Below are 17,665 nucleotides of genomic sequence, written 5' to 3' on the forward strand. Positions count from 1 at the left end.
ATGGCGGCGACGGCGGGCGCCGAGGGGCGGCGCGCGGCCCTGGAGGCGGCGGCTGCGCCGGAGCGGGGCGGCGGGAGCTGCGTGCTGTGCTGCGGGGACCTGGAGGCGACGGCGCTGGGCCGCTGCGACCACCCGGTGTGCTACCGCTGCTCCACCAAGATGCGGGTGCTGTGCGAGCAGCGCTACTGCGCCGTGTGCCGCGAGGAGCTGCGCCAGGTGCGCCGGCGGGCTGCGCGGGGGCCGGGGGGATCGGCGGGGCCGGCGGGCTGCGCGGGGGCCTCGGGGGCCGGGGGGGGGATCGGCGGGGCCGGCGGGCTGCGCGGGGGCCGGGGGGATCGGCGGGGCCGGCGGGCTGCGCGGGGGCCGGGGGGGGCCGGGGGGATCGGCGGGGCCGGCGGGCTGCGCGGGGGCCTCGGGGGCCGGGGGGGGGGGATCGGCGGGGCCGGCGGGCTGCGCGGGGGCCTCGGGGGCCGGGGGGGGGGGATCGGCGGGGCCGGCGGGCTGCGCGGGGGCCTCGGGGGCCGGGGGGGGGATCGGCGGGGCCGGCGGGACTGCGCGGGGGCCTCGGGGGGCCGGCGGGGCTGCGCGGGGGTCGGGGGGGGCCGGGGGGATCGGCGGGGCCGGCGGGCTGCGCGGGGGCCGGGGGGGGCCGGGGGGATCGGCGGGGCCGGCGGGCTGCGCGGGGGCCTCGGGGGCCGGGGGGATCGGCGGGGCTGCGCGGGGGCCGGGGGGGGGGGCCGGGGGGGGGTCGGCGGGGCCGGCGGGCTGCGCGGGGGTCGGGGGGGGGCGGCGGGGCTGCGCGGGGGTCGGGGGGGGGGGTATCGGCAGGGCCGGCGGGCTGCGCGGGGCCTCGGGGGCCGGGCAGGGCCGGCGGGGCTGCGCGGGGCCTCGGGGGCCGGGCAGGGCCGGCGGGCTGCGCGGGGCCTCGGGGGCCGGGCAGGGCCGGCGGGGCTGCGCGGGGGCCTCGGGGGCCGGGCAGGGCCGGCGGGGCTGCGCGGGGGCCGGGGGGGGGGGCGGCGGACTGCGCGGGGGCCTCGGGGGGCCGGCGGGCTGCGTGGGGGGCTGTGCGGGGGGTCGGGGGGGCCGCTCGGGCCCGGCCGCGCCCGCCCGAGGCTCCGGGGCCCCCGGGGCGGGGTCCGGCCGCCTGGCGCCTGGAGGCCGGAGGCGGCCGAGCGACGCCCCCGAGGCCCGGGCGGGGCGGGGGGGGGGGTGCTCCCTGGTGCCCCGGCCTCCGGAAGAGGCTGCTGCGGGTCGGGAGTCGCGCCTCGCCTGTCCGTGGGTGTTCACACTCCGGGGTCTCCGCCGGGCTCGCGGGGACCGGCGCCCGGATCCGCCCGGGGCGGTTCCTGGGAGCGGAGAGCTCAACTGCACGTTTCCCTTCCCAGCGAGCCTTCTGGGCTCCCCTGGTGACCCCGAGATCCTCCCGGTGACTCCGGGATCTGACTCCACCCGGGGTCTGACTGCTGGGGACCAAAACAGGAGGAAGTTTTTGCTCTTCTTGCTAGGAGCTTCCTTCCAGACAAGAGAGCCATGTTTCCGACTTGATCCAGACTCGGAGGTCCTGGAGGGGTCAGAGGGCAGCCCCCTGGCACCCCCGCCGCAGGGCGCATCTGGCCGGGTCTCTGCGGACATGCTGCCCTTAGAGAGCTTGTTTGCTTCCAGTATTGTGAAATCCCCTTGGTTTGTTCACAGAAGGTTTTGTTGGTGGCATCTGCCAGGGAATCTGACTTTCTTGTCCTGTATGTGAAAGCAGCCAGAGAGGTACTGGGACCCATGAACATTCCACGGGCACCGGTTCTGGGCACCTGTTGGAAAGCAAAGCATGTGGAGATGCCAGCAGTCTCTAATGTGGTGGACCTGGAGCACAGGAAGTTCGGGAAGCCTTTGGCCAGTGGCATACTTTGAAGGCCCCACCCCTGCCCTTTTGCTTGTAGTGACAGATTTCCCACACACCTGCAGCTTTCTGCCAGAAAGAAGGTACTGTGGCGGTCTTTACATGTGAGTCCTAGCCTCAACTTTGGGTCTCACTTAGGAAGTGAACAGTCTGGTGTGGCTACTGTAGCCAGGGTCTGCCCTCTCTCATTCCTGTTAGGCGCAGTACCCTCAGAGCGTTGTGTGGCAGGGGTTGTTGACGCGAGCTGTGGGCAGCCCCTGGGTGTTGTTTGGCCATGGGCGCGCCTCATCAAATCTGGGCTGCCTCTTGGGCCTGTCCTGCACTGCTGGGCAGCAGAGGTTTCCTGGGAAGTTTGCTCCCTCGGCCCTTCTCCACCCTGCTCTCCCGTTCCCGAGCTTACAGCTTCACCCTACTCTTTCCTATTCCCTTGCGTAGTCCCACGTTATGTCTGGAGGTGCCCTATGCCCGCTCAGGAATCGCAGGATGACCCCCTCCCCCAGTCCCTCAGCTGTGCTCATGCTTTGCTCTCCCTTCCTGAAAGCAAGGTCTGTGGAAATGGAGAGGATTCCTTGTGCTCCGATGCAGTGTGGGGTGAATAAGCTTCCTTTTCTGAGTGACTGTGTACACCTTGACCTTCCCGGTGCGGGCTGCAGGGTGGGGGCTGGGAATGGCTGGAGCAGACGCAGCACAGCCTTGCAGCCTGCCGCTCAGGCAGAGAGCCAGGGCGACCTGGATGGAGCGGCGGGCGCTCCGCGTGGAAGCTGAGGCAGGCTGCCTTCCGGTGGGGGCATGTGCAGGCGCTGCTCCTGCGTGGGACCCGGGAGTGGTCTGCGACACGGCTCTGTGGCGAGGTCCTGGGTGTGGTACCCCCACCTGGGGCCCCACTGCCTCCCTCTGGACACATCTTTCTCACTGACCCTTTTACATGTGTCTCGCATCTAGTCCCTGGTATTTTCCTAGGAGTCCTGATGGTGCTTCAGCCACCCAGTGAAGCCACACCCAGGCTCCCAGGCCGGGAAGTGGGAGGAGAATACTGAAGGCCAGCCCAGGGTTACCCCAAGCCCTGCGTCTGAGGGCAAGCCCTGCTGACTCAGGCAGTATCTTCTCTGTTGGCAGTGCCCCTCCCTGTCACCCCGGATCCTGGCATCTCTGTAAAGTTAACACTTCTCCAGCCCCCACCCATGATCCTTGGGTTCTGGGTTCTCCAAGTGGCTCCTGGAGTGGCCTTCGGCTTCCCCGCTGCGCTTCCTCCCCACACCCGAGCCTTCTTCTCTGGGACCCATGCTTACTTATTTTCTTAGCGAGTACCATGGTTTGGACTCAGGGCCACAAAATTGTTTGTCTGGCACCTGTGCTTTGCTAGCAGTCTTGTCACTTGAGGTATGCCTCCAGCACAGCTTTTTGCCAGTTACTTTGGTGAGGGAGTCTTCTGCCCAGGCTGACTTTGAACCTTGATCCTCTAGGTCTCAGCTTCCCCGCTAGGTAGGCTTACAGCAAGGTAGGCTTACAGGAATGGAACACCAGGCCTCCAGATAGCCAGGCTTGATGATGGGTCACCTGACCCATGCTAGGTTGGTGACATTTGGTATTTCCTTTTTCTTTTTTTTTGTTGATCATGGGGCTTGAACTCTGGGCCTGGGCGCTGTCCCTGCGCTCTTCAGTTCAAGGCTAGAGCTCTACCACTTGAGCCACAGCACCACTTCCTGGTTTCTGGTGGTTTATTGGAGATAAGAGTCTCACAGACTTTCCTGCCTGGGCTGGCTTTGAACCGCGATCCTCAGATCTCAGCCTCCTGAGTAGCTAGGATGACAGTGTGAGCCACTGGCGCCCAGCTGTCTCTCAGTTCTCTTTTTTTTTTTTTTTAGTCCAGTCGTGGGGCCTGAACTCTGGGCCTGGGCGCTGTCCCTCAGCTCTTTAGCTCAAGTCTAGCACGCTACCACTTGAGCCATAGCACCACTTCCGGCTTTTTTTTTCTGCTTATATGGTGCTGAGGAATCGAACCCAGGGCCTTATGCATGCAAGGCAAGCGCTCTACCACTGAGCCACCTTCCCAGCCCCATGTCTCTCAGTTCTTCAGCTCAAGGTGAGTGCTCTACCATTCAAGCCACACTGCCACTTTCTGGTGGTTGAGTGGAGAGTCTCATGGACGATACTGCCTGGGCTGGCTTTAAACCTTGATCCTGGGATGGAGCTAGGATTACAGGCGTGAGCCACTGGCGCCCGCTGGCATTTCCCTTCTGATATTCTATTGCTGTACTTGTTCTTTGGTCCTCTCATTTTTGGGGGCTGGGAACAGGGTCAGGATCTTGGCCTCAGCCTCCAGAATGCTGGGATTATATGTGTCACACGCTTGGCCTTTCTCCTCATGTATTGAGTGACCGCTGCGTGCTGGCAGCAGGGGGCAGCAAGGCTCCCTGGCAGATCCTTGACTTGTCCCTGGAGGCTCTCTAGGGAGTTCCTGGTCCTGTCCAGGCCTCTCGCCCCTCTGCCTCTCGGCCTCCACGGGAAGGGAACCATTAGGATGTCTCACCGAGGACGCCTCTCCCCTGGATGATCTGCTGCCTCAGTTACCCAGCGGTGGTCCAGGCCTAACCCACGCTGGATCCTGGGAGCTCTCTGCCCAGTGGTTTAGGCCTGCTGTCTCTTGACTCCTGATTTTCTTCCCTGTGTAGCCCAGGGCCGGCTTCGTGTTGCTGCATCCCAGCCCCGCCTCACTGTCCCCAGGGGGAAGAGCATTGCTAGCAGATCCCTGGTAGACTCTTGCGGTCCTGGGCTTGGCTGCCGTGTCCTTGTGCTCACCCTCGTCCAACTGCTTTCTCTACCCCAGGCCCGCTGCAGTGCCATCATCTGCCCACCCTGTGCGGGGGCCGCTCTTCCTGCTGCCCACCTTGCAGCAGCAGCAGAGCCAGCCTGAGGTCTCTGTTACTGTCCTAAGCCTTTTCTTGCTTCCAGTCCCACTGTGTACCCGTGTGGACCACCTGCGCCGGGCTGCTCAGGAGGGCTAACACCCCGGGCTCTGCCGCAGGTGCCGTGGCGCAGCAGGCCCGCGGCCTCAGGAAGGAGCAGGCCTGGCTCCCTGGTTCTCGCACCCCAGTGCTCGTCTCCCTTCCCCAGGCCCTGCATGCGGGGCGTGCACCCCAGGCCGTGTGCGGGTTCTTGGTCTCTGCTCGCGGCCTCGGCTGGCCTCGGGCTGCAGGTCATCATGGCTGCCATGGGGTGAGCGGTGGTGAGGAGAGCGGACTGACGCTCCACTCAGCGCAGCCTGGCGCCTCCTGAACACAGGTGTCCTCGGGAGAGCGCCGTGGAGGAGGCTGCTGGGGTGCTCACGTCCCCCAAGTCCTCCACTGCAGCTCAAGATGCACCAGGCTGGGTCTGAGGACGCTGCTGGAAGCCGGGCCCCGGTGCGGTGGTGGGGATGGGGGCGTCCCTGGCACGGCTTCCTCTGGGGAAGGAGATTGTTCCTGCGCTGCAGCGTCTGTTTGGCAGCCTTGCGCAGTTTGCTGGGCTTGCTCTTTTAGCCACTGTGAAGGGGAGCTGGGCTTCTAGAGCTGCTGCCCCAGAGGAGGAGTGGATGTGTGAGGCCTGTGGGTCCTCCTGTTGGGGGGTGGGGAGGACAGGGGGGGGGGGAGCGCCGCTTCCCGCCAGCATCCTCCCTGGTTCGCGGCCGCAGCCATCCAGGAGGGCAGGTGACAGAAGGGGCCAGCACAGAACCCAGACATTCTGCTCCTATGGGGGCCTGGGGACAAGCTGCCCAGAGGCAGAGGGGACACAGGACAGTTAGGCAGTGATGTTCCTGCCCGGCCAGAGGAGACCAGGGGAGATGAGGAAGGGCGGCCAGGTCCCTGGCCCGCCATCCCACCACCTGCGGCTGGCTCCCTCTCCAGACCCCCCAGAGGGAGGCCGCTGCGGTTGCCGCACGGCCAGGGGTGTGCAGTGCGTGTGGCCACGCGCGAGCGTGCCCGCCCCAAGCTGCCCCAAGGGCACGTCCATTCTGGTCCCAAACACGGCTCAGCTCAGCCTAAGCTGGTGACCTGTCTCAGGGTACGGCCTCAGAGCTGCCCCAGAGCCAGCTGGCCCCGGCCGTGCCAGGTGAGGGCCAGGGAGGAGCGCGGTGGTGAGGTCCTCAGTTGCAGGGCTTCTTGGAGAAAAGGGCAACCTGTTGGAGCTCCAGGCCATCCGTCTGGTGTGGGGCAGGACAGCAGCCCGACCCTAAGGGACAGGGGAGGGGTGCTGTGGCAGCCAGGCTGCAGCAGGAGCTGGAGACCCCTGGGGCCCTCCACAGCCCAGTCACTGGCACGAGCTGCATGACCAGGGCTGGCGTGGCTGGCTGGAGGCGCCAGGTCTTGGAAGCACCAGAGGGGTGCTGGCGGGGCTCGCCAGGCCTCGTGCAGGTCACCTGATGCTAAGTTGGCAGCACATGCTCTGTAGCTGCCCTTGGAGCATGCCCCCCCCCCAAAAAAAAAAAAGCTGCTTGGTGCTCAGCCCCTTTTCCCCCTTTGGTTCTGGAGCCGTGGGTGAAGGCAAGACCTGCAGGAGCATGGCTGCCCCCTGTGGAGACTTGGGATGGAGTCTGTGCCAACAGTTCTTTTGTAGAGAGGAGAGGAAGCCTAGGCTGGCTGCTGCCGCTTGGGGCCCAGAGCCCTCTTCTGTGCCCCTGCCACCCTGCCAAGCCTGCTGCCGTGTGTCTCCAGGTGGTCTTCGGGAAGAAGCTTCCTGCCTTTGCCACAATCCCCATCCACCAGCTGCAGCACGAGAAGAAATATGACATCTACTTTGCAGATGGAAAGGTGTTTGCATTGTACAGGTGCGTGAACCCAGCCTGGGGGGTCTGCAGCGGCCATGAGTGTGTGTGCCCTCCGTGGGGACCGCGTGCCTGCCCCTCGCCTCCCGGCCCAAGCCCGGGGCCACAGGGGAAGCGGGGACAGGGACAGGTCCTCCCTGGGTCCTGCCCCGACGGGCTGTGTGCCCCAGGCTGGACTGTCCTGAGCCCTGAGTGCTGCCCTCCCCGAAGCCACCGTGGAGGTGGGTCGCCTCTGCTGTCCGGGCTGTCTGAGGGCGAGAGGGGACGGGCGAGGCGGTGCTTGACTGAGCTCCCAGCACCCGGGAGAGCTGTGAGGAGGGACCCTCGTGGGCCCGGGGCTGGCCCTGCAGCCCGTGTGCTCAGCTGTTGTCCCCCGAATGTGGGAGCCGCCGCCGCGCACCACGCTGAATGTGTGCCTTGGGGCTGTGCTGTCTCCCCAGGCAGCTGCTGCAGCACGAGTGCCCGCGGTGTCCCCAGCTGCTGCCCTTCGGCCTCTTCGGAGACCTGGAGCAGCACATGCGGAAGCAGCACGAGCTCTTCTGCTGCAAGCTGTGCCTCAAGCACCTCAAGGTGTGCCTTTGCTCGCTCGGGGTGGGCCTGGCACCCCGGCACGGGGCGGGGGGGGGGGGGGGGGGGGGGCTCCCCGGGAGCCCCCAGCCCGTGCCCACCCCCACATTCTCCGCAGATTTTCACCTACGAGCGCAAGTGGTACTCTCGCAAGGACCTGGCCCGGCACCGCATGCAGGGGGACCCCGACGACACGTCCCACCGGGGCCACCCGCTGTGCAAGTTCTGTGACGAGCGCTACCTGGACAACGACGAGCTGCTCAAGCACCTGCGCCGCGACCACTACTTCTGCCACTTCTGCGACGCGGACGGGGCGCAGGACTACTACAGGTGGGCGGGGCGGGCGGGGCGCAGGACTACTACAGGTGGGCGGGGCGGGCGGGGCGCAGGACTACACAGGGGGCGGGGCGCAGGACTACTACAGGTGGGCGGGGCGGGCGGGGCGCAGGACTACTACAGGTGGGCGGGGCGGACGGGGCACAGGACTACTACAGGTGGGCGGGGCGGGCGGGGCGCAGGACTACTACAGGGGGGCGGGGCGCAGGACTACTACAGGGGGCGGGGCGCAGGACTACTACAGGGGGCGGGGCGCAGGACTACTACAGGGGGCGGGGCGGGCGGGGCGCAGGACTACTACAGGGGGCGGGGCGCAGGACTACTACAGGGGGCGGGGCGCAGGACTACTACAGGGGGCGGGGCGGGCGGGGCGCAGGACTACTACAGGGGGCGGGGCGCAGGACTACTACAGGGGGGCGGGGCGCAGGACTACTACAGGCGGGCGGGGCGCAGGACTACTACAGGGGGGCGGGGCGCAGGACTACTACAGGGGGCGGGGCGCAGGACTACTACAGGGGGGCGGGGCGCAGGACTACTACAGGGGGGCGGGGCGCAGGACTACTACAGGGGGCGGGGCGGGCGGGGCGCAGGACTACACGGGGGCGGGGCGCAGGACTACTACAGGGGGGCGGGGCGGGCGGGGTGCAGGACTACTACAGGGGGCGGGGCGCAGGACTACTACAGGGGGGCGGGGCGCAGGACTACTACAGGGGGCGGGGCGCAGGACTACTACAGGGGGGCGGGGCGCAGGACTACACAGGGGGCGGGGCTCAGGACTACTACAGGGGGGCGGGGCGCAGGACTACACAGGGGGCGGGGCTCAGGACTACACAGGGGGCGGGGCCCGGGCCGGCCAGGTGACCCTCCAGACACGGGCAGCCGTAAGGGCACCCCGTGACACCCCACTCTCTCAGTGACTACACGTACCTGCGCGAGCACTTCCGGGAGAAGCACTTCCTGTGTGAGGAGGGCCGCTGCAGCACGGAGCAGTTCACCCACGCCTTCCGCACGGAGATCGACCTCAAGGCGCACAAGACGGCCTGCCACAGCCGCAGCCGCGCGGAGGCGCGCCAGAACCGCCAGATTGACCTGCAGTTCAGCTTCGCGCCGCGGCACTCCCGCCGCAGTGAGGGTGAGCGCGCGATCGGGGCTCGGCCCGGCGCGGCCCGGCTCCGGGTGGTGTGCGGGGTCCCTGGTGACTGCGGGGAGGAGCTGCCCCGCCTGCGCCCCGGCACTGCGCGCCCGTGGGCGCCGGGAGCGCCCTCCCGCCTGCCTCTCGGCGTCTTGCGCCTGGAGTTCTGGGGCTCTCCGCATGCGGACGCTGAGCGCCGCTTGGCTGCGCCTCTGACTCGGGGCCGCAGGTCGAGTCGCCGCTGGCGTGTGCCCACGGCCAGGGGCTGCGGGCGCGCCGCCCTTCGTGCAGCCTGCGGCCCTCCGAGGCCGGGCGGGTGACGGGCTGTGTGCCGATGCAGGGGTCGTCAGTGGCGAGGACTACGAGGAGGTGGACAGGTACAGCCGCCAGGGCCGCGCGGGCCGGGCCAGCGGGCGCGGCGCCCAGCAGAGCCGCCGAGGAAGCTGGAGGTACAAGAGGTGGGCCGACCCGCGCGCGCGCCGCTGACGTTCTTTTGGTGCTACCCACCGGCGGTGGCACGGCCACCAGCTGCGCTGGGAAAGGACACGGGCAGGGGCTCTGGCTCAGGATCTTGGGGTGCCAACAGGATCTGCTGTGTGTCCTTAGTGAGCAAAACGTTCTGGCCCTTCCCTGGTGGAAGCCAGGGACGCCATGCCCAGGGGAAGGGGTGGTGACGCAGCCAGGAGGCTGGGACAGAAGGCCCTAGACGCACAGCTGTGCCAGGTTGGCCTGTCTCACAATCTGAAGCCTCTCCTCCCTCCCCCCAGAGAAGAAGAGGACCGAGAGGTGGCTGCCGCCATCCGGGCCTCGGTGGCCGCCCAGCAGCAGGAGGACCCTCGGAGGAGTGAGGGCCGAGAGGAGGGTGGCAGGCCCAAGAAGGAGGAAGCGGCAGCCCGGGCACCTGAGGAGCCCCGAGGCTCCCGACGCCTGCCCCGGCCTCAGGGAGAAGGCCCAGGTGAGCCAGGCCTTGTGGGGAGGGCGGAGAGCGGGCAGCCCGGGCCCGGCAGCATGCCAGGGACCCCCCCCCCCCAGCCCCCTGCGTTCTCCCCAAGCCCATCCCCAAGGCCTGATGGTGCCTCTGGTCTCCTAGGCCCCAAAGAAACCTCAGCAAACGGGCCTGTGAACCAGGAAGCCTTCCCGGCCGCAGGCCCTGGCGCGGTGGCCGGCGCTCCCAGGTGTGTGCCCGCGGGGGGGGGGGGGGGGAGTACCTGTGTGGGGCGCTGGCCAGGGCCTGGCGTGTCCCTGACCAGCTCTGCTCTCTCCTGACCTAGCGCCCTCCCGCTGCCCACCCCAAAACTCAAGGATGAAGACTTCCCTAGTCTCTGTGCCTCCACTTCCTCCTGCCCCGCAGCAGGCGCCCCAAGCACGGTGGGGCTGGCGCTGGCGTACCCCGGCCCTGTGCGGGGCAGGAGCACCTTCCAGGAGGAAGACTTCCCTGCCCTCGTGTCCTCCTCGTCCAAGCCCAGCTCCGGGCCCCCCAGCCTTGCCTCTGCCTGGAACAACAGCTGTAGCAAAAAGGGGGCCCCGCCCCCCCCAGCGGTCCAAGCTGTGGGTGGGGGCGCCCACCTCTCGAGGAAGGCAGGAAAGGGGGGCAGGGGTGGGCGCAAGGGCGGCCCGCCCCCCGTGGAGGCGGAGGAGCGGGGCAGCCGCGCTGCGCCCGAGCGCGCTGCGCCCCCCGCCCTGCCGCCGCCCGCGGCCACTCCCAGCGCCGCGAAGGTCGGCAGGAAGAAGAAGGTGGGCTCCGAGAAGCTCAAGGCTCCATCGCCCCCACCGCTACCTCCCAACCGTACCCCAAAGCCCCTTGGGGCGGAGCAGGCCCCTGAAGCCCCTCCAGGCGGAACAGAGGGCCCGCCATTAGGCGTCCTCGTTAATGGACACACGGAGGGGATGGTCCTGGCAAAGAGCGTCCCCAAGGAACCCCCGGGGCTCCCAAGGCCCGTGGGGCCCCTCCCCTGCTCCCCCCGCCAAGACTTCCCGGCACTTGGAGGCCCCTGCCCACCCCCGAGGATGCCTCCCCCGCCAGGTACGCTGGCGGCGCTCCGAGCGAGAAGGGCTAGGGTGGTGGCATCAGGTTGGAGCCCAGAGATGGCAGCGCCGGGGCGCGGGGCAGGGCCACCGCGGTGGGCTTGGGGCGGCCTGGGAACAGCTGGAAGGCAGGGAGCATCTTCACCTCGCATAACCCTGCGCCCTCCCCTGACCCGTCCAGAGCACCTTGTCAGGCAAGCCAGGCTGCCCCAGCATGAGCCTGCCCCAGCCTGTAGATAGGCTGGCAGGGTGCAGGCAGCCTGGGGGCCTTGGCCAGCTCGCTCAGATCCTTCCACTCGCCCCAGGCTTCAACACCGCTGTGCTCTTGAAGGGCACACCGCCACCGCCAGGCCTGGTGCCTCCTGCCAGCAAGCCGCCGCCTGGCTTCTCCAGCCTCCTGCCCAGCTCCCAGACACCCTGTGCCCCCAGCCCCGCCACCACCGCCAAAGCGTAAGTGAGGCGGGCGCCAGGCCCACCAGGGGGCTTGGCAGAGGGCGCCACCCTCTCCAGCCACCTGAAATGCGGCAGCCTCATCGTCGCCATCTGACCCCAGACCCAGGCTGCCACCCACAACACCCCAGGCCTACCTGGTGCCCGAGAACTTCCGGGAAAGGAACCTACAGCTCATCCAGTCCATCAAAGACTTCCTGCAGAGCGATGAGGCCCGCTTCAGCAAGTTCAAGAGCCACTCGGGAGAGTTCCGACAGGTGAGCGGGGCCGGGCTGACCGGGGCCGGGAGGACGGCCTGTTGGGCCCAGGCCGGGAGTGACTGGCATGGCTTTCTGGCACCAGGGGATGGTCTCTGCAGCACAGTACTATAAGAGCTGCCGGGACCTGCTCGGGGAGAACTTCCAGAAGATCTTCAGCGAGCTGCTGGTGCTGCTGCCGGACACAGCCAAACAGCAGGAGCTGCTGTCCGCACACGCCGACTTCTGCAGCCACGAGAAGCCCGTGGGCGCCAAATCCAAGAAGAACAAGAGGAGTACGTGGCAGGCCAGCGCCCCGCAGGCCGGCCTGGACTGCTGTGTGTGCACCACCTGTCAGCAGGTGCTCGCACATGGTGACGTCAAGAACCACCAGGCGCTGCATGCAGCCCGCGAGGATGACTTTCCCTCTCTCCAAGCCATTGCTAGGATCATCACGTAGCTGCTGCTGCCAGCGAGGGCCGGGGCTCGCACCCTGCGTCTCCCTCCTCCCCCTCCCAGCTGCCGTGCAGCTAGGCAGGGCTCCCATGAGGCTGTTGCTCAGGCCCGTTGGCTGGCCAGGCCGCCAGCAGTCACCAGGAAGGGCTGCCATGTGCCACGTGCACACTCAGAAGTCCCGTCCTCTGCTCGGTAGTGGGCACTGTCGTGTGCTTTTTCGTGTTTTGTAAGGTGCCAGGGGAGCGAAAGAGCAGGGTGCGGAGATGGGAGCCTGGGGTCAGGCCCAGGGCCCACAGTGGGTGCCTGGCCTCGAGCCCGCAGCCCCAGAGCTCAGAGCCGCAGGCCCATTGGTGCTGGAGTCACAGGTTGAGCGTGTTGTGTAAGCAGTTGGCTCTTTGATAATTCAGAATGGTCCAGATTAAACCAGACACAAAATTGTGCTACTTGAAGTTGAATCTTTTTATGAGACAAGCTGTATCTGGGATCTCACATTGCCTCTGACATTTTATAAGACAGTTTATCTTCAAATAAATTTATTTTGCAGTACTGCACATAGCCATTGTCCTGTGCTTGTCTGCTCTCTGAGTGACCACCCACCCCATCCCCCGGCCACTGGGCCACCTGAGCTCCTCAGATGCGGCAGCATGGGTTTGCCAGCAGGCAGCTTGCCGGGAAGCTAGGTGGGTGGGGTCTGCTCTCAGGAAGGGGCCATCAGCCTCAGGTCTCAGGTCCCAGGTCCCAGGACCCCTGTTGGTGGCCTGGCATTGCCCAGTGTTCCAGGAACAGACATGGCCATGCTTGACTGAGCACTCAAATCTAACTTCAAGAAATACCCATTTCAGGGCTGGGAATGTGGCTCAGTGGTAGAGTGCTTGCCTTGCATGCCTGAGGCCCTGGGTTCGATTCCTCAGCACCACATAAGGAAAAAGAAAAAAGCCGGGAGTGGCGCTATGGCTCAAGTGGTAGAGTGCTAGCCTTGAGCTGAAGAGCTGAGAAACAGTGCCCAAGCCTAAAGTTCAGGCCTCAGGACCAAAAAGCAGCAAAAACAAAAAAACACTGAATGTTAACATTAAGGAAAGGGAGTTTGCTCAAAAGTTCTGCTTGATATACACACAGGTGTCTCTGGCAAGATACACAAAGCCCTAGCACTGTGGGCAGTGCCTGGGGTCCGGGAAGAGAGATCTACTGCATTAAATAAAGGCCATTCTGTACAGTGCACATCAGTTATTCAAGGAGTTAAGCATTCTGGAAAACAGTTTGCCGTTTCTTTTAAACTAGATGTGCACTTACTGTACAACCCGGCAATTGTGCTTTTGGGCACTTATCCCAGAGAAATAAAACTTATGTTCATTCAAGCAAAAACCTCTCTGAGTGACATAATAGTTGTATATGTAATCTCCCCCAACTGGAAGCAACCCAGATTCCCTTCACTGGGTGAATCGCTAAACTGCTGTGTAGATCTATACTAGGGAATTCTAAGCAATAGGAGGAAGAGGAGGAGCCCTTGGCACCAGGCACGGGAAGGGCAGAAATGATTCTAAGAGTGGCCACATATGGTCAACACACAGTCTTTATTGTAAAGAAGCTGCAGTCATAACAGGACACCAGAGAAACAATCACAGATTTGTTTTTTTCAGAAGAGGGAGGGGTGATCTACACATACAAAAATTGTAAACATGTCCACTTAAATATCCACATATTGACCTATGCTACAATGTACAGGGCTGTCACTCCACTGCAACTCCAGAGGGAGGCATCTTGTCTGCAAGAATGAAATATGGCAATGTGTTTGCTTTCGACTTAATGTGAAAAGCCAGCTTCAAGCAATGCATGAGTATTCAACTACTTACAAGGACCCCCACCAGGGGCTGGGCCTTAAAACAGTACTGGGGAGGGAGGGAGGGAAGGACTAGTCCACAAAGCAAAGATAAAGCAGTTTGTAGGAATGGTGGTCTCCAGGGGCACCATGGATAGCTGGAATGGGCCTAGGCCTCTCCTGTGAGAGGCCTCTGAGGCTTGGCTTCCAGTACTCACGTGTCCCCCCCCTCCTCCCCTGGGCAAGGTCTTACTGAAGGGCTGGTGCTCAGGCCTGTCTGTGCCTTCCTGGTCAGAACTACCCACACCTGGGCAAGAGAGAGAGGAGAGAGAGAGAGAGAGAGAGAGGAGGGAGAGGGAGAGAGAGAGAGAGAGAGAGAGGCAGCTTGCAGAGCACTAGGAGATGAGACCTGGAGATTTGACCACAATCACAACACTGACAGGCCCAGCTGCTCTGGCAAACCTTTAAGAAGAAATGGACTGGCAAACCTTTAAGAAGAAATGGAAGGACCACATGACAGGATCAAGGACAGCCACGGCCCACAGACACGTGATAGGGAGCGATTGCTGGGTGGGGTTAGTCCCCATTCTAGTCCCAGGCAGCCCCTGCGCCCAGCCACAGGGGTGCGGCCGGACTTCTGCTCGTGAGTGGACAAGCGAGTCCCAGGATAGCTGACCTCTCCCGGGCCAGTCCGCTGGAGGCCAAGCTGTCCTGTCAGGGCCTCAGGCCTGGGGCTGACTGAACTTGAAGGGCCCGGGCACCTTGGGGAGGCTGCCCTGTCTTAGGCCCCAGAAGCCCACAATGGCCACTTTCTCTGTCCCTGACGCTGGCAGGGAGGACCGGACAGAGGCCTTGAGGCCTGCGATGGTGGGGTGGCCGTTCAGCCCTGGCCCCAGCCTGCCAACCACTAGTAGGCAGGCACCTGGTACCCTTTGGGGCTGGTATCCAGGGTCTCGGTGAAGGGTGGGCTCTGGTAGGTCTCGGTGCCCTCCACACCGCTGCCCACCGGGTAGCCAGGGTAGGCCTGGGCCGCCCCGGCGCCCAGCTGATCGGTGGCGAAGAGCGACATGTCGGTGCCCAGGCGGAACCGCTGCAGGGCCTTCACGGTCAGCGCCACCTGGGCAGGGAGCCGGGGTCAGCGGCGGCCGGTCGGGCATCTCCCGCCCGCAGGCCGCCCTCGGGGCCCACACTCACCCAGCTGAGGATGGAGAAGAAGCTGAAGGCGATGGCGGCGCGCGCGGCGTCCCCCGCCTGCGCGGTGCCGGGCCCGGGAGCCGTGCGCTGCCACTGGTTGGTGAGGAAGCAGAAGCCCACAAACCACAGGAAGGACCAGAGCCCTGCGGGGATGGCGGCCGGAGGTCAGGCGGCGGCCGGAGGTCGGGCGGCGGCCGGGCGGGGAGGGGAGGGGCGGGCGGAGGGGAGGGGCGGCGGCCCCCCCCCCCCCCCCCGAGTCCCCGCCGCGCCCCGCCGCGCCCGCGCCCCACCCCTCCGCCCCGACCGCGGGAGCGCGGCGGCGGGACGCGGGCATGCGCGCACTCTGATTGGACGTGGGGTCGGCCCAGGCCCCGCCCGCGCGGCCCCGCCCACCTGAGAAGCCCAGGTCCAGCAGCACCGCGCGGCGGCGGTCGCGGACGCTGCTGATCTGCTGGAAGCGGGCGTCGAGCAGCAGGAAGGCGGCGCAGGCCAGGAAGGCCCCGAGGCCCAGCGCCACGCCGAACCGACAGGCGCCCGCGTTCCCGTTGAAGACACAGCGGAGCTCCGGGCCGCTGTCGGCGTTCACGTAGCCCTCGTTGACTATGGGCCCAAACACGGCGATGGAGAACACCTGCGGGGCGGGGACGGGCGGTGCTCAGCGGCCAGGGAGACCCCGCCTCGCCCGCGTCGCCGGGACCGCCCCAGACCCCCGCCCCGTGCTCCGTCCTCACTGACAGCCGGAGATGGGGAGCGGCTCACCCCCCAAGCCCGTGCTAAAACCCCGCGTTCACAGGGGTTTTGCTCATGGATCCCGCGCCCAAAAATAAAAATCACGGACGGTGATGGAGGCGATTAGGGCTCCGGCCGGGCGTGTCCGCGCGCCCCGGCGGGGTGTGCAGACCCGAGCCCCGCCGGCACCGGCGTGACCCGCCTTCCGCAGTCAGGACGGGGCTGGGGACGGGCGCGGGCCAGGGGCGGCGGCCCCGAGCGGCCGGCCAGGCCCTCTTCCACGTCCAGGGTGATCGGGGCCGCGGGCCCGCTCCCCGGAGCTCCCCCCGCCCCGGAACACGGGCCCGGCTCCCCGGAGCTCCCCCACCCGGGACACGGGCCCGGCTCCCCGGAGCTCCCCCCGCCCCGGAACACGGGCCCGGCTCCCCGGGGCTCCCCCCGCCCGGGACACGGGCCCGGCTCCCCGGGGCTCCCCCCGCCCCGGGACACGGGCCCGGCTCCCCGGCATCATTTCTCCTCCGACCCGCCCAGCTCGGGGTGAAGAGGTCGGGGCGTGCCATGCGCCCCGGGGCACAAGCGGGGCCCGGAGGGGCCCGGGTCCAGGTTCTGGTCCGGTCACCCCACGCGGCGGGGCGGGGCGGGGCGGGGCCTGGGTGCGGCCGCCCCACCCGCAGCCCGGCCCCGCCCTCTGCCAGGACGGCGTGGAGGTGCGGGCACCCCGCTGCCTGCGGGGCGGAGGGGCCGCCGCCGCGCGCCCGCCCCCTCCTCGCCACGCCACCTCCGGGAAGCCCTCACGGGGTGCAGAACCTTCTGGCAACCCCGTCCGTAGGGAGCCCTGCTCCTCCGTTCACAGCGGGCCCCTCGAGACCCCCTCCCCGCCCCCACCGGAAGAGCAGAGGCGCCGCGGGCAGGGCGGGGGGTGGGCTCCGAGCGAGCCGCCGCGGTGACCTCTCAAGGTCCCCGAGCCCCCGCCCTCCCGCGCGGGCAGGCCGGGGGCGCGCCGGGTGACGTCACTGGACCTGGGCGGAGGGGGAGGGCTGGGGGAGGGGGCGAGGAGGGGACCAGGAGGGGGACGGGGCGGGGGACGGGGGCGAGGAGGGGCCAGGGGGGGGACGAGGAGGGGGCCGGGGGCGAGGAGGGGGGTGAGGAGGGGGTGAGGAGGGGGCCGGGGCGAGTAGGGGACGAGGAGGGGGGTGAGGAGGGGGCCGGGCGGGCGGGGGAAGGTGAGGATGGGGGCGGCGGGGCCGGGCGGGCGAGGAGGGGGCCGGGGCGGGTAGGGGACGAGGGGGGCGAGGAGGGGGCCGGCGGGTAGGGGACGGAGGGGACCTGAGGAGGGGGCCGGGCGGGTGGGGAGGGGGGTGAGGAGGGGGGCGGCGGGGCCGGGCGGGTGGGGAGGGGGGTGAGGAGGGGGGCGGCGGGGCCGGGCGGGTGGGGAGGGGGGTGAGGAGGGGGGCGAGGCGGCGGGGCCGGGGAGGGGGGTGAGGAGGGGGGCGAGGCGGCGGGGCCGGGGAGGGGGGTGAGGAGGGGGGCGGCGGGGCCGGGCGGGTGGGGAGGGGGGTGAGGAGGGGGCGGCGGGGCCGGGCGGGTGGGGAGGGGGGCCGCGGAGGGGGGCCGGGCGGCCGGGCCGCTCACTCACCCAGGACGCGACCCGCAGCAGGGTCTGGGGGCGCCGCGCGAAGCTCACGGGGTCCAGGGCGACCCCCGCGCGGCCCGCGCCGAACGAGGCGCCCTCCATGGCGGCCCTCGAGGCTCCGGGTCCGTGGGTCCGGCCGGCCCCGCCCGAGGCCGCGGGATGCTGCCGTGCCGCCGCCGCCGCCGCCGCCGCCGCCGCCGTCTCCCGGTAGCGCGCGCGGGCCGCGGCGGGGGCGCGCGGGGCGGGGCGGGGGCGCGCGGGGCGGGGCGGGGCGGCAGGCGCCCCCCGCTGGGTCCCTGCGCCCCGGCGCTCGCCGGCCCCGCCCGCCCTCACCTGCCCGCGTCCTCCGGGCCCCACCGGAGGCCGAACGGGGCCGCGCCGCGCCGCGCCCCCGAG

The 17,665-nt window shown here is 67.8% G+C and overlaps 2 protein-coding genes across 3 annotated transcripts; one reads left to right on the forward strand and one right to left on the reverse strand.

The window, feature by feature from the left end:
• Znf598 (zinc finger protein 598, E3 ubiquitin ligase) lies at positions 1–12,452 on the forward strand. 2 transcript variants are annotated; one of them, XM_042698186.1, is made up of 12 exons: positions 1–216; positions 6,586–6,698; positions 7,136–7,265; positions 7,381–7,592; positions 8,513–8,730; positions 9,071–9,188; positions 9,498–9,685; positions 9,821–9,905; positions 10,002–10,753; positions 11,061–11,205; positions 11,309–11,462; positions 11,548–12,452. In XM_042698186.1, the coding sequence occupies exons 1-12, from the start codon at positions 1–3 to the stop codon at positions 11,899–11,901; spliced, it is 2,685 nt and encodes an 894-aa protein (XP_042554120.1). In that variant the 3' UTR covers positions 11,902–12,452. The 2 variants fall into 2 exon arrangements, with proteins under 2 accessions (XP_042554120.1, XP_042554121.1); XM_042698187.1 differs by having other exon boundaries at positions 9,071–9,179.
• Positions 12,453–13,449: 997 nt separating this feature from the next.
• On the reverse strand, positions 13,450–17,371 carry Syngr3 (synaptogyrin 3). The gene is made up of 4 exons (XM_042698336.1): positions 17,273–17,371; positions 15,301–15,538; positions 14,908–15,050; positions 13,450–14,830 (listed from the first exon to the last, which is right to left on the reverse strand). The coding sequence occupies exons 1-4, from the start codon at positions 17,369–17,371 to the stop codon at positions 14,621–14,623; spliced, it is 690 nt and encodes a 229-aa protein (XP_042554270.1). The 3' UTR covers positions 13,450–14,620.
• Positions 17,372–17,665: the final 294 nt, after the last annotated feature.

Source organism: Dipodomys spectabilis, unplaced genomic scaffold (genome assembly GCF_019054845.1).
Source record: "Dipodomys spectabilis isolate Male_0828 unplaced genomic scaffold, ASM1905484v1 ptg000231l, whole genome shotgun sequence".
Classification (NCBI taxonomy): Eukaryota; Metazoa; Chordata; class Mammalia; order Rodentia; family Heteromyidae; genus Dipodomys; species Dipodomys spectabilis.